The sequence below is a fragment of the Macrotis lagotis genome, chromosome 4 (genome assembly GCF_037893015.1).
Source record: "Macrotis lagotis isolate mMagLag1 chromosome 4, bilby.v1.9.chrom.fasta, whole genome shotgun sequence".
NCBI classification, from domain to species: Eukaryota; Metazoa; Chordata; class Mammalia; order Peramelemorphia; family Peramelidae; genus Macrotis; species Macrotis lagotis.
This window is the reverse complement of record NC_133661.1, coordinates 275,056,398-275,072,729: the sequence shown is the minus strand read 5'-3', so window position 1 is coordinate 275,072,729 and position 16,332 is coordinate 275,056,398. Positions and strand designations below refer to the sequence as shown.

Here is a 16,332-nt window from a genome sequence, read left to right as displayed (position 1 = left end):
TTAATAATTACCTAGCTGTTTGGCCTTGGGCAAGCCACTTAACCCCATTTGCCTTGCAAAAAAAACCTAAAAAAAATTTTTTTTAAATACCCCAAATTATCTGATATCAGACATTTTATGTCTGGGAAAGGTAAACAAGATCTAATGCCATAAATAAAAAATAATTACTTAAAGTTCCATAGATCAAAGCCAAATGTAGGGCCCTTAAAACACCAAATACAAGATTGAGAATCATCAAACAAACTGTAATAGAGAAGAGGAAATGTAAATTCTCTCCTCCCCACTTTTAACCCAGATCAATTGATGTAGTCCATAGAATGGAATCACAACTGAGAACTTTTTAATGTGTCAACAAAATATCCACTAGATTTAATTGAATTCATTATGCTCATATTTTTACTTAATTAAAAAGATGTATATAATCTTTTGAATCATATATAAATATGTCTGTTTTTCACAACTTCAAATTTTATTTTTGAAGAAAGACCAAAGCAAAAACATCTCTCCAGTGAATTTGAATGCCACAATGGACATTTGTGTTGTCATGTAACATAAAACAAATTATTAGAAAAGCTAAAAATTGAAGTGTCATTTTAAGTAAACCTAACACATAAAATTTCCAGTTTGTTTTATTGGCCAAAATAGGAAGCAGTTTTTTTCTACATAACTTTTATATTTATGATATTTCAAACTAGAATGCATATGTTAGATGGTAGAACCTGCTGGAAAAGTTTAGTATAGCAAATGGTCTTTATAAATACCAAGAGAGACTTTTCAGGCTAGGAAACCACAAATATAAAGAAATTCTTATGGTCTAGGCAAGCAAAGGAAGGAGATTTTAGAGCCTGAGATATATTGCCAAAATAAAGATGCTTTTAACTATTCTATGAGGACTGTACATGCCAGCTGGAATTGTGCTGCTAGTGTCTTAAAATATACAATATGCCAGGAGATATTTCAGTATCTTAACTTCTTTATCACATGTTTTCCATTTAGCCTATTGTGGAACATTTTTTAGGTTAAGAATGGATTGCCAAATTTCATAATCATGTTGTCAGTGAAAAATAGAATTTGCCTTACACACATTTGTATTACAGTACAATAAAACTTGCTGTAATGCATCTATTTCACAATTTTAAGTCTACTTAAATAACAAATGATGCATTACCCATTTTTTACTTCTTAAACTGAAGGTGTTCTTAAAATAAACAACAAAGCATTGAACAAAAAATAACCAAACACTAAAGATTCCTAACTTTGCTTTTAAGACTTATGAGAAATCAATTAAACTTGTTCTACTCCTTTAATAAAATTATTCATTTTGGAAAATAGAGGGTGGCTAGGTGGCACAGTGGATAGAGCACTGGCCTTGGAGTCAGGAGTACCTGAGTTCAAATGCGGCCTCAGACACTTAATAATTACCTAGCCGTGTGGCCTTGGGCGAGCCACTTAACCCCATTGCCTTGAAAAATCTAAAATAAAATATAATAAAATAAAAGTAGAAAAACTATCTTAAATAGTAATTTGGAGTTTCAGTGCTGCAGATCTTGTAAAACAAAAGCATTTTATTGGCATAGGTAAAGTATGCAAAACTAAGAGAAATTAATAGTAGCCTGAGCACCAAAATTATTTCTTTTCTTTTTAAAGCAATCGGTACACACAGCTAATGTCAAGTGTCAAGTGTCTAAGGCCTGACTTGAACTCTCCCAATTCCACTGTGCCACCTATTTCTATAAAATCCATTACCACAGTTACATGAAATAATAATATCTGATACAGTATTTTAAGGTTCAATGGCTTTGCAGCTGTTTTCTCATTTGATCCTTATACTTTTGAGGTAGGTGTTATTATGACCATTATATCCATTTTAGAGATGAGAAAGCAGGCTTAGAAAGCAAGAGGCTTACATATGGTCACACAGCTAGTAATTATTTGAGGGTAGGTTTAAACCTGGGTCCCTCTGAATTCTAGTTCAATATTTCTATATAACAGAACTCTGCTATTTGAGATAAATTAAACTATAATGAATTAAGTATAATATATTAGGCATGTAAATTGTACATCATCTGACAAGATTGTTCTTGTTACCATTCAAAAGATCTCTTCTATTTTATGTTCTATGAAATGGATCTACCTATTAACATTGCATCTTTAATTAGCATTGGTCTTTTAAGATGCCATTGCTTTCTTAGTACTGCATTCATCTAGCCAATGTTGTAATTCAGTTTTTCAGAGATGCAGGAGATTTATCTATAAGAGTTTTATAACAGCTAAATGCTGAAGTGGGTGGAAGATATTTCCTTCCTAATGTCAGAATGCAGGTATCAGAATGCAGCAATAAGAGAATAGATTCCCATAGTCTACATGATGTAGGGGGTGTAACTTTCCAAAAAGGCTTTAAAAATATCCCTCTAGTCTCCTCTGTTCCTCTTAATATGAATTATGAGTATAAAACAATTTGAATTGTATTCCTTTTAGGTACTGCCACTGAAAGATACAGGTTACTTTTTATTGTGGTCATTATAGGTAAATCATCTTCTTTTAAATGTATATTGTACAATTCCCATATGCATTATAATCTTCTTTTTTTAGGTTTTTTGCAGGGCAAATGGGATTAAGTGACTCGCCCAAGGCCACACGGCTAGGTAATTATTAAGTGTCTGAGGCCTGATTTGAACCCAGGTACTCCTGACTCCAAGGCCAGTGCTCTATCCACTGTGCCACCTAGCCACCCCTGCATTACAATATTAATCAAATTTTGTACCAATTTGAGATGGTCAGTTTTAAAAACTCACCTTCTAGGTACTGTATCCTGTATGAATTGGTCACATGAAAATGCACAATTAGCCATTTCAACAACTTTTCCAACTGCTACCCAGGGCAAACAATAGCAAATGGGTATCTCTGTAGTAGATAATCTGAAAATAATAAGAAAAGTATTTAAAATAAATTCACTTGAGTAGAAGGAAAGATTGGCTATTTAGGGGATTAGAGGTTCAGTCTTAGATTAGAAAGGTCCTCCTATGCTCACATACCACTAGAAAAGCAATGGTGAAACTCAAGAACATGCAATACAAGGACAATTGTAGGAACAGCTAGGTGGTGATGCAGTGGATAGATCACTGAGCATGGAATCACGAAGACTCAACTTCATGAGTCCAAATCTGGCCTCAGACACTAGCTGCATGACTCTGGGCAAGTCTCAACCCTATGTGCCTCAATTTCTCATCTGTAAAATGAGCTAAAAGAGTACTCATATTAATTTTTTAAAACTTCTTAATTTCCTTCCCTGGAGCAAAAACCCAATCTACTCAAGATAGCAGCCCTGAGGGAGGTGGGAGAGAATTGATAAAATACTGTGCCTGGATTCTAGAAGACCTGTGTTCAAATCCAGCCAGATCCTTACTAGCTGTGTGACTCTGGGTAAATTATTTGACTTCTGTATGCCTCAGTTTTAAAAAATTAATATAAAATTAATATAAATATTGTATACAATATTATATGCAATAATATAAAATTAATATAAAATATAAAAAAATAATATAAAATGGAGATAATACTAGTTACTTCCTTCCCAGGGTTGTTATAAGGTTAAGATGAGATAATTTTTTTTTAAAGCTCTTAACCCAGTGCCTGGCAAATGGTGAGCTCTATGTAAATACTTATTTACCCCTCCCTCCTGCCCTTCCTCCCCTCCTGTTAGATAGGTATGATATTTAGATCGACATTAGAGTGGTAGACTGCTTTGTACCTGGGGTATTAAGTGCTCTTTTCCTTTCTTCTTCAAAAGGATAAGTATACATCCCAATAACTAATCAAATTAAATATATTATGAAAACCATCAGTTCTCTAAACCACAGAAACAGAAGTCTTACTTCAAATAAATATTTATTGTTTACATGTTCATAATTGTGGTGGGAGGAAGCACACCTGTGTTTCTTAACTTTGATGTTTATGGATTTATCTAGCCTTTTTAAAGAATTTAATATATTAAAATCTTAGTGTTAAAGTAGATATTAGCTGTTGCATAGTCCCAACCTTAGCCTCCAAAGAAATTCCTCTGTTATACACCTTGATAGGTGTCTGTCAAACTTCATGTTCTTTCTTCCTCAGATTTCCTTGTATTATACTTACCTAGGCACATGTTTTATCCACTCCTTCTTCCTGAACCTGGTAGAATATAATGCCCTTGAGAAGAAGGATTATTTTCTTTTTGTCTTATAAGTTGTAGATTTAATTGAGGGAGTTTGATGAGTTTTTTTTTGTTTCTTTCTTTGATATATGATATGGTAGTGAGAATTAAAGCATTGTCACCATAGTTGCAGATAAGTTATATATTACAACTTAAGACAATGTAAGAGTACACACTAAATTGATAGATCACCTGATCTCTGAGGTATCTTCAAATTTTGGAATTCAGTGATTCAAATGTACAGTAATGCCACAAAAGTTTTTTTTTAAAAAAGCAGTGAATATGGGAAGCTACAGTGGAGGTTTCCATTTAAAAATAAAAGAAATTTTAACTATACCTTGAACAATAATGGTAAGCAGTAAGTAGCCAGATAGTATAACATGCCAGGTGTGAGAAATTTCCTAGTTATACATGTATAATATATATGTAATATATTGTATTACATATATAATACATATATTATATATATATGAGTCATTAGAAAAGAAACTTCAGTGTAGAAAATTACTACAATAGTAATAATAATATGTTGTTGCTACCTTAGGACCATTTGGGGAGTAGGACATTTAATCTGATATTTATAGTGGTAAGTAATCATCATTGCCTTTTTATGTCAGCAGTTTCTAGGTTCAGGTTGGGGGCGGGGGGTGGGAGAGAATAAAGAGAGTCAATTTCTTGGCTGCTTAGCAGCACTTCACCTTCATTCTCCTTGGAGTCTCTTCTCTGACAGATGCTAGCTTAAATATACTATGATGCAGTTTTGTATCATTAATAAATGCCAAAATTACTCTATAGACTCCCAACAGCCATTTTTAACCCAAATATAATATATCCAATAAGTGGTCATCTAGCCTCTCCCTGAAGAACTCTGAGTTCTCCCTGAGAGAACTCATTCAAATTTTGAAAAACATTATTAGATATCAAGACTAAATTTGCCTCTTGACAATTTCCATTCCTCCTGGTTCTGTCCTCTGGGGCCAAACAGAAAGACATCAGTCCTCCTTTTTAAATGCAATTATCATGTCCCCCTTGAGATTTTTCATCTCCAAGCTAAAATCCCCACTTGAAAAAAGTGTCATATAACATGAGTAACTATGTTGCCTCTTTATGAATCCTCTCTGATTTATCCATGGCCTCGTTAAGCCTTGGTACCTAGAACTGAGGACAGTATTCTAGGTATAATCTGACCAGGGCAGAGATCAGAGGACTTTTCTCCTTATTTCTGGAAATGTAATACCTTTAATTCAGTTCAAAGTAAACTAGGGATTGGGATTAGCTTGTTGGACTTTCCCTTTTTTTTTTTGAGTAAACTTTTGTCTCTCCATGTTTCCCCTGCACTGTAACTGTAAAGTTGATTTTTTTCAATTTAAGTATAAGACTTCACATTTATCCATATATAATTTCAACTCCTTAAATTCAGAACAATCTTCTAATCTGTCAGTTTCTTCATATCCTTAATTCTTTAATCAGTGTAACAGCTATATTTTTCCATATTTGTGTCATCTGCAAATTCAATAAGTCATCAATGCTTTTTCTCCATGAAATTGGTAAACATGTGCACAGAACCAAACATATATCCCTAGAAATTTCCTAAGGAACTGACATTGAACCATTGATGATTATATCCATTCCACCCATTCCAAATCTTATCTAATCTCTTCTTATTTATTCTACACCAATAAAAAGAAACCCTAGTAAGCACATAGAATTAGTAAATAAGAAATTAGCATTTATACACACACAGGGCATTTTATTTATTTTGTTAAATATTTCTCAGTTATATTTTAGTCTGGTTTGAACCAAACTATGGAATTTTGTAGTTAAGGAATTTGACATCTCTGGTCTATACCTCTCCATATGTTCTACATAAGCGGTATGAAATACTTCACCAAATGCTTCACTAGCAAACAGGCAAACCATATCACATTTGATTGATCTATGAGTGGAGTGGAACTCTGTCCAAAAAAAAAAATAAGAATAGTTATCTCAGGAACTGTTTTTTTATTTCACTTTTTCTTTTTGTTTTTGTTTGTTTTTTATGAAGCCCAACTAGCTTCATAATAAAAGTAATATAATAACTTCTTCCTTTTTAATTTAATTATCCATAATTATATATTCTAGAATTTTTATGAAGCTCACTGAACTATGATATAAAAAATCAGTACATTTACCTTTTCCTGGTTCTGCAGTACCCTTCCCATTCTCTGTAATCTTTTAGCTATCTCTGGTAGTGGTTTATCCATTTCATTCACTTTTTCTTTGAGTGCCAGAATATGTAAGCCATTTTTCTTTGTAATAGTTGCAGGAACACCTTGAAACCCCCTGAAATCCTGGGTGTAACACCTAGAACCATCTCTTCCTCTGCTAGGCCTATTAACTAAGGCAGTTTAGCACAGTTCTTTGTACACAAAAGGCACTTAATTAAAGTTTTTGATGTTCATCAAGACCAATTGATTTGAATTAATTAAGCTCAAGAAGTATTCTTTTACTATTTTCTTTTTATCTTAAATATCAAATACTTGTCATGTTATTTTTATTTTTTTCATGAGGCAAAGGTCTGTATCTTAGGTAGAAAAAGTAGGAGCAAAATAAGAATGAGTAGCTCTGCCTTCTCTCTGATCTAGACCTCTAATTTCATTGAGCTTCTTTTTTTTTCTCTACTGTAGTTTTTTTTTTTTAACCTGCCTTTTTGATTCCTGGCATTCCTCTCCAGCCTTAGTTCATTCTTGGCTTTTGTAATCTTAACACTACTTTTACAAAACTTTGCTTTTTGCACAGTCCTGATTATTTATTTCCTGTCACTTTTCCTTGCTTCTAATTTCCATACATAACTTGTTTTTTTAAGGTAAATTAGTGTGTCCTCTATATATCTATCTCAAATTCATGTTTTCCTCAGAATTGTTTTCCTTTTTATCTTTGAAATCTCATTTTTGAGAATTTTCCATTCTTCTGGCTGGTTTCTTTTACAGGTCCATGGTTTTCTAACTAACCTTTTTCTTAACCTATTGAAATCTGCCCAAATACTAGAAAGGGAAGGTCATCTTCATTGTTTCCATCATTCCTACCCAAACTATAGTGAATCTTACTGCTAGTAAGAAGAATCACATCCAGCATGGAATTTCCCTTTGTTGGCTCCTTGAATTTTTGAAGGAAGAAATTATGAAAGTCTTCCATCACTATTCTCAGGTTTCCATGCAAGTCTTATAAATTCTCTTTTTTTGAACACTTCATTTATTTCCTCTTTTCATCAAGGTAGTCAGTAATCTTAATGGCAGTCATTTCTCTTCCTGCTTCTACTAATCTTCACTCAAAAACTCTCAACCATTTTCTCCCCTTCTGGTTTTCTAGATTTCCTCAAATGAATATACCTTCTTATTATAGAAGGCTGCCCAATTCCTTTTCCCTTTTACCTGTCTTATTTCTTTTGACTAAGGTATTATTTTCCATAATAACTTTAAACTACCCCAACATATTTTCCTCTGTGATATTCAAGCAGTTTGAATAGATTTTAGTTTTTTAGGATGGAGGGTCTTATGATGAATGGATCAGAGTGTTTCTACAATAATCAAGTTTTAAAGATCTAAACTAAGTCTTCCTTCATTATAGCTATTCTTTATGATATCTAGCTTGGCAAATAAACATGAGAAATTTTAAGCATGTTTTAATGGGGCCTTCTGATCAGTACTAGAGAAAAATCTAGGAGAATTTCACATTATGATGACTTCTCCCGTCTGTGAAATTCTATTGTGTTTTAAAATGTGAATAATTATCAAATTCTTTGATAAAAACATCTGTTAATATTTATTTATTTTTACTTAGTCCCTACCTTCTTTTTTTTCTAGATACCAACTCTAAATTACTTAATTTCCCTTAAGATACATCTTTTTTGGAATGGGTAAATTAACTAATACCCCCTTAGTGCTGAATAGTATTCAGGAAGCATCCTACATTCTCTGGTACTTCATTGACAATCATAATAGTAACAAGTTATTTAATACCCAGGCTTATCCCTGCCTATACTGGGCCTTAACAAATTCTTTTTTTCTCTCTATCTAAAAACCTTTTGCCTCTACAATATGTTTAAAAAAAACCTTAAGTTATTTAGTTTTACATCACATCTTTTTCTCTTTTTCTGAATACCCACAACTCATTCTATATATCTAATAAGCCATTCCTTATAACAATGATTGGTGGGGGGGGGGGGGGGAGCAGTTAAACAAAAATCAACCAGCAAGTCAGTCATGTCTTTCAGTATATTCAGACTCATAGTCTTCCAGTTCTTCAGTTAAGAGAAATTGCTAAACTCTGCATTGGGGCCAAATTTGGTCAATATAATTGCTGTGTTCTGTTTCTTATTTTCTGTTTACATTATAGTTACTGTGAATATTGTTTTCTTAGTTCTGCCTACGTCACTCTGTACCAGTTGACATGTCTTCTCATGCTTCTCTTCATATTTGTCATTTCTTAGAGATTAGTAGAGTTTCATTACATTCATGTTTCACAGTTTGTTAATCATTCCCTGATTGATGGGAACCTCCTTTTTTGTGTCCAGTTCTTCACTACCACAAAAAGTATTGAAAAGAATATTTTGCTGTGTAAGGGATCTTTATTTCTGTCTTTGACTTCCTCGGAGTGGGTGAATAGCCGTGGAATCTCTAGGTAAGAACACTCTAGACACTTTCTACATTGTGTATTAAAGTACACACTACTCATCTGAAACCACAGAATTTGAGTTTTCAGAAGAATGTATTGAGAATTTGAGACAGAAGTATTAGAAGCCTCAGAAGAGAATAAAGGTATTTCTAATATATTATTTGACCATTCCTTCTATTTATTGCTGATACTATTTACTGTCATTCTCCTATAACATCTTCCTAGAAGCAATCAATACTAGATAGTCATAAGGTATGACCTCTTTTCCCTCATAAAAGGTCAAGGGGATCCCTGTGATCTACAACAGGAGCTACTATTAGCAGTTCATCCTCTAATCTTTCCATGCTGCAAACTGGGGAGTTCCCCAAGTATCTCCTTGCTGGGAGACTGTTTGCACTGGAGGTAAGTGTAAAAAGGGGAAGTTGTGGGATGTATTGGGATGGTTTACCAAACCTTTCCCAGTCCTCAGAACTAACTTGGTTCTTGGACAGAGAAAAGGTTTGGGCTGGTTCTTATTTTCTCTGAACCAGTTAACCCAGCCCAAAATTTGACCTGTTTTTCCTCAAACTGGGAGTCAGAAATCCCTTTTCTTTTCTGTTTTTCTGCTGCAGAAATTCCCAACATTCCCATTTTGTGGGCTCCAGAAAGGGGTAAGCAAAGCCTTCAATCCCAGCCAATCATTTCTAAATTAATAATTTTTTAGTGTTTCGGTTTTGTTGTTGTTTTTTTGTCATCATCCAAAACAATGCTTAGATCCATTTCCCCTCATCTGTTTAATTTTCTTGTGGATTGTTATGTACCTATGTTCGCGGATTGTTTCTGTATCCCTGAACACTAGAGCTCAGATCCATCTGCTGATTCCATTTGTGTACTGTTCTCTTGTGAGTTCTCATATGCAATTAATTTATGTATTTGGTATTTATTGAATGGAAGAAAACCCAAATCAGATTGTTTCACCTTCAGTCTCAGTCTTTCCCCAAAAGGTAGGGTTTTACTGCTGACATCTAGGTAACTCACTATCTGCCCATGTTCTGAGATCACCTTTCTGCTCTTCTTTCTTTATGTTTACTACTTTTGGTTGCTATAATCATCCTGCTGCTCACTCACCTGCAAAATGTTCTGCATTTTCTAAGAGTTGCTTTGTTCATCAGCTAGTGGCCCAATGTTACCATATCCATTCGCTACTTCATCTACCTAGAGATTGCCCAGCTTTACCTAGCTGCCATCCTTTCCCCTCTCTAGCATTACTACCTGTGAAATACTATGCTTTCTACCTGCCTGCTATTGCCAAATTCCTCCCTTGAAAACCTGATAATACCAAAACCAAATGCTGACTATCAAACTTCTATGCTATCTATTTCCATTTGCTGAATACTTTGTGCCTTTGAGATAGTCTTCTGACAAGATTAGCTTGTCTTTTTCATCTGCTGGTTTACTGTACATGCCTAGTCTGGATTCATTGGAAGCATATTCATTTCCTATGTCTCTAGCACTGTCCTTTTGCTATTTGCTGATTGGATTTTATTGTTTCCTTATGGACCATTGCATCTGATAACTCACTGGCATTGCTCACTATGGTCTTGTTGTTCTCTTAATATTTTTATTTAAAAAAAGTTTCTTCTAAGCATGATCAAAAGAAATAATAGAAATATTAAAAAAAATCTTGCTATACAGCAGCCAAATAGTTACCTTTTTAATTCAGATTTATCCTCCTTTCTGGTTTTTTTTCACTTGATTTTATAGTCACCTCCTTATCTGGAAATAAAGAGCTACTTGTCCAATTCTTCATTGCTTTTATGTCAATTGCTGTCTCATATCATGTACTCTGAACATTTGTTTCTGTTTTTTGGATTATTTTATATCTTTTCCATTTGCCAAATCTTTTAAAAATGTCTTTTTAAAAAAATCCTTTAAAAGAGAATTATTTCTATTCACTTTTATCCTTTTTAGTAATTCTGGAAAATGGGAGGGGGGACAGAAGAATCTCATCTGAGTATCTTCTCAAATAAGAATAAGTTCAATTCTTAGTAATTCTTTGCAGTACAGATCATAGTATTGGTTACCCTTTCCTTTTCAGAAAGTCATTTCTTTCCTCAGTTTCTATATAGATTCTTTATGCTCTATTATCAATAACAAGTATACTTCAGTTATCCTTCCCCCATGTCTCTTCTCTGCTTTTAAAATATCTTTCTTTGTGGGGATTTCAAAGAGTTGGCTTGTTTTACTATTACTTGCAAAATTTTCTGGCATTTATAAAGAATATAAAGCACACATTTCTCTACACTGAATAGTTTACAGTCTTTTAAACAAATTTGGATGCAAGACAAAGGCCAAACATGAGAATCTGAGAAGAGATTGTTAGTGAGATCAGCAAGCATAAGAACTGGAAATAACACTCTAATTTTTGATTGTTGGGAACGTTATGTTTGAAGTTTAAGAAATGACTATTATGTATAAAATTTAAATTTAACTTTCTCTACAAGAGAATTAAAGGAGAGCAACTAAAAAACTACTATGTAGGGGTATGGAGAAAGTTCAAAGAATAGCTATAGGTAAGACTTTTTTTCTAGAAAAAGATAGGAAATTGCTCAGTGTGGTAGAAATGCAAAATATTGTGTTTTAATATGTTTCAAGTCTTTTATTTGACTTAATGAAAAAGAAATGAATAACAGAGAAATTAGTGTCATTCTGTAGTCATGCTCTTGATGAAAAGCCAAGGGTATTTGTAATAGAGACAAAGATAAAAAAGACTTTTAGAGAACCTAGAGAAAATCAAAGGAAAAGATTTTTAAGTACTCAGATTCTAGACATAAGGCAAGGAGAAAATGAAATTAAAATGACATGAAAGTTGTAAAAGTTTGAGGTATAGAAACAATGATAATGAAGAAGCCAAAAGAGAGAACAGTATCCTTAGAAAGGAGATATTGCTTTGAAATAAAAGACAAATGTTTCAAAGAAGGAAGACTTGAAAGGGAAGAATTAAAAAAAATAAGACAGAGGCTTGAGAGTGAGTGTTCTAGGGAAGCTAGAGCAATCAAGGAAATAGAAATAAATATTCAGCAATAATCACAGGATATAAAAAGTTTATTAATAAAATATTTTTAATAATTCATAATAAAAATCACAGGAAAGATTGAGCTGTCTCATGATGGTTTACCTAGAAGAAGAGAGCCATAAATATCCATTCTAATTACCATTTACAGACAAATATTACTGGCACAATAAAAGAGTGATCATTATCATAAAGCACAACTGATGAACAGCAAATGTAATTTCAAGTCAGTAGTTCAAACTGCAAACTAAACTGAAACAATACAGCAGAGCAGATCAAGATAAAGTTTTTGATCATGTACCTTTGTCAGTAATCCCCCCCATGGATATATATTTTGGATTGTGTAGGGACATTTTCCAGTAGCTCCTGAGTAGTAGCAACAGTAGGCATAATATTGCCTCAAAAGGCTAATAATGCCTAGTTCAGAAAGGGAAAGTTGAGGAATTATACACCTAAGGAAGGGGTCCATGTGGGAGAATACTAGCTTGAAATGGGTAGAGTAGTTATAACTATGTTTCAGATAAGCCTGGCAATTAACTTTAATGAAGGGGACAGAATGTGACATATATTCTGCCCTCTGATTAAACATATGCCCTTTGAAGTTAAACCACTTGAAGTTTATAATGCAACTTTGAATGAAAAGAGTTCTTGTCCACATAAACCTCAACTAAGGTAGGTTTTGAGCTTATGAAAAATGCTTAAAGGTGATTTCTAATATAAAAGAGGTTAAGTTAAATACCCATTCCAATTAAGATAAATAAAGTTTTGATAGCAGTAGGGAGATAGGGAAGCAAGTATTTACTGAATTCTTACTATGAACCGGGAATTATGTTTAGTGCTGGGGATATGAAAACAATGATGATAATACTAATACCCAACTTTTATATAGTGACTACTATATAATAGGTTCTGTGCTGAGTACTTTGTAAATATTTTTGCATTTGCTCCTCAAACAACTCTATGATGTAGATGCTATCATGATCTCTATTTTACAGTTGAGGAAACTGAGATGGGGTTAAGTGACTTGCCTAGTGTCATACAGCTATGAAGTATTTGAGGCCAGATTTGAACCTTGTTTTTCTTCTTGATGTCAGGCCTGGTGTTGTGTCCACTTTGCTGCCTAAGAAAACAATAGGGTATGGGGGAGGGGGAGAAGGGGAGAAAAATGTAAAGGGGATCTAGAAAGTTTAAGGATTTGAGAAGGAGAATGGTAAAGATAAATATCAGACAAAGTAGGCTGGCAAAATAACCTCAAGAGTGAATTGAGCCTGAGAGTGAGCTTCATGGCTAAGGTTCCTCCAGAAATGTCAGTCTTAGCCAAAATAACATCAATTAGAGAGCAGGCTTCAAAGATTTAATTATTTATCCAGTGAACATTTTATTAAGTGATTACTGTGTGCCAGGCACTGTGCTAATCACTGGTGATACAAATACAAAAAAGAAAGATAATCCCAAAACAATATAATGAAGAAAGACAACACATCAAAGGAAGCTGAATGATGTGTAAGGAAGTTCTGATGTGGAATCATGATGGAGAAAGGAGAATAACAGAGTAGGAAATGAAGACCTATATGCCTTCCTTAAAATGGTGGTCCTGGAAGGAGTTTTCCACTCTCCATTCAGCAAGGTCCCAGAAGCAGAGGACTAATGAGGTGTGAGTACCGAGACTGACATGATCTTGTAGGATGATGAGACTTTTATAGGCGTGATGGAGGAGTTCACATTAGTACAGCTAGAATTCAGCTGTATTTAGAATTTCTAATTTCCAAAAGTAATTTCCAAGGGTTCCCTCTTATCTCCAGAATAAAATAAAAAAGTGCCTTATTTGGCATTTAAATCTCTTCCCAATTAGTCTCTTCCTACCTTTCCAAACTTCTCTACTCCCTACCACATGATCTGCAATCCTGCTATCCCAGTCTACCTGCTGTTCCTTCCACAAACATTGCATGTTCCATCTCTATGCCTTTGTATTTCCCCAGGTATGGTATGGTCTCCTTCCCAACTTCCAATTCCCAGTCTGTGGTTTTCTTTAAGATTCAGCTAAAGTATCAGTTGCTCCCAGAAAGCTTTTCAAGATGCCCCCAGCTTCTAGTACCACCCCTTCTAAAATCACCTTCCTTTTATCTTGTGTGTTCTAGGTGTTATATGTCTCTTTGTGCAATCTGCCCTTTGGAATGTAAGCTCCTTAAAGGCAGGGACTCTGCTTTGTCTTTGAATCCTTATCACTTATTATAGTGCTGTCTGTCACATAATAAGCATAATAAAAGTTTTTTGATTAATTGATTTATTTCATTTGGCTGTGTCTATTACTCACAAGATTTTATTCTTTCCTTCTGTCTAATCATTTGCAGAATCACTCATAGTCAAACATACTGCCTAAAAGTATATCTTTTCATCTGTCCTAAGACCTGTCAATTCAGAAGTGGGAATTTCTTCTGTACTAATGCTGTGTCTCGCAGAAGGAAGATTGCTTGATGCTGATTATAACTTAAATACCATTTGGAGTGCTTTCAGTTTGAAAGCCTACCTCATTCAATGACAGGTTAGTCATTCTATTGGTGGTTATTAAAGTGATCACCAACATTATATAAAATTGGGTTTGTTATTTTTATACCAAAGAATTTGAGAGTATAGAGACATAAATAGAAAACAGCAGTAAGGAGATTGTTTTTGAACAAAAAGGAAAAATTCTTTCTTGAGTGCAGCGTCATGTTGAAAAAAATTGTGATTTGCACATATAAATGAACGATAAAGCATTTATTATGTTTAATATATATGTACTAAGTGTTGGGGTTACAAACACAATAGCAAAGACAATTCCTATCATCAAAGAGTTTGCATTCTAATATGAGAGAACATATGTAGTGGCCAGGTAGAGACATTTTGTCTTACATAACTTGAGGAATCATAAGTAGAGCTTTATTGGAGCAGATTAGCATACCCTTTCAAGGATCATTGGTAATATTTTATAATGGCCCCTTAAAGTAGAAATTAGGTGGCACAAGAATAAAGAAAACACTGAGGGAATGCTACTGGGGAAGACAGTACCTGGGAATTAAGGAGAAACATGTCTAGTCCCATGTGAAATAGTGAGTCCATGAGCTGAAGTTCTAGGTATAAAAGAACTCCAGGATATGGTCTCTGTTCCAAGGTGACACTGACAACATTCTGGAATTTAATTCTACTTTACTATCAAGAGACACTCTATCCATAGACTCTGCCATATTAATTAGTGTCACTACAAAGTAGAATCCATCACTGACTAGATCAATTAATCATCTGAGCTGAGATTTCATTTTTGTACATCCTTCCCTGCTTCTTCTGTCAACATTGAAGTAAACCCTCCAACCTTGACAGCAGTTACCTTTCATTCCTGCTGCCCAGTTCTTCACAGTCATCCTTACAAACTTAATAAGCTTCACTGACCTATTTATCTTCTATCCTCCTCTTGTTCTACTTATGTTATTCTGGTTAACAGTAAGGGAAGAACTAAGTTCTTCAAGAAGAGGAAAAGGAACTAACCAAAAAAGCAAGCCCAAATCTAAATTTGCCTTTTTATCAGCTTCTGTATCAGATTAGAGATCGGTCTTAATGTGAATTTAAATGAAGTTTATTTGTGCACATACTGAAAAAAAATCAATGCAGAAATAAATTATATACTAGTGCAGATAATGAAAAATCACAGTGTAAAAGATTTGGCATGAGAGAGCCAATGAAAATTAGTATAGGTATTGAAATGGCTTTTTCTCTTGAAGATTAGGAATGAATATTTATACCTAGGAAATATAACAGAAGGAGTTAAATACAATTACAGTTCCTCTGTAGGAAAATTAGTCTAAAAAATAGCTTATTTAAACCTGATCCTGAACATCATGGAATAATGAAAGAACATTGAATTTAGATTTAGAAGACCAAAATTCAAATCCTGTTTTTTGCCTTTCCCTGCCCACAGTGACCTTGGGCAAGTTGCTTAGCTTCCTTAATCCTCAATTTCCTCATAGATTAAATAAAAGACTAGATCTCTGAGTTCTAAATCTATGATCCTGTTATCAATGCTATCATTATGTAGAACAAGTAAGCCAAGTTCTTCCCATGTATATATACCTTTTTTGGAACAATGGCTTTAGCAACATATTCAGGTAACATTCATTTAGCACCTTCCATGTGCAAATTGTTCTTTTAGGTTTTGTCAGAAACACATAAGACAACATTTTTTTGTTCCTTCAGATAACTTCAAATTGAGTAGAGGAGTTAGGAAGCATATGCAATGGAACAATATTAAGGTTATAAGGGAGGAACAAATAAAATGTTATTAAAGTACTTGGAAGGAAATCCGAGGAGGGGATTAAATTTTAGGTGAAAAAGTAACATTTGAGCTAGGTTTTGAAGGATAATAAGATTTCAGTAGGCAGACTTATAAACAAGAAAGAAAAAG

At 33.9% G+C, this 16,332-nt stretch overlaps 1 protein-coding gene across 4 annotated transcripts in view; it reads left to right on the top strand.

Annotated features, from left to right (window-relative positions):
- The window catches only part of GPHN (gephyrin), a 714,820-nt gene that overhangs the window by 316,012 nt on the left and 382,476 nt on the right, over positions 1 to 16,332 (top strand). Inside the window, exon 5 of one of the 4 annotated variants that reach the window (XM_074236097.1) lies at positions 9,457 to 9,495. The exons of the other annotated variants lie outside the window; for them this stretch is intronic. Coding sequence (XP_074092198.1) covers positions 9,457 to 9,495 — 39 coding nt within the window. The remainder of the gene's footprint in view (positions 1 to 9,456; positions 9,496 to 16,332) is intronic. 4 annotated transcript variants of the gene reach the window in all.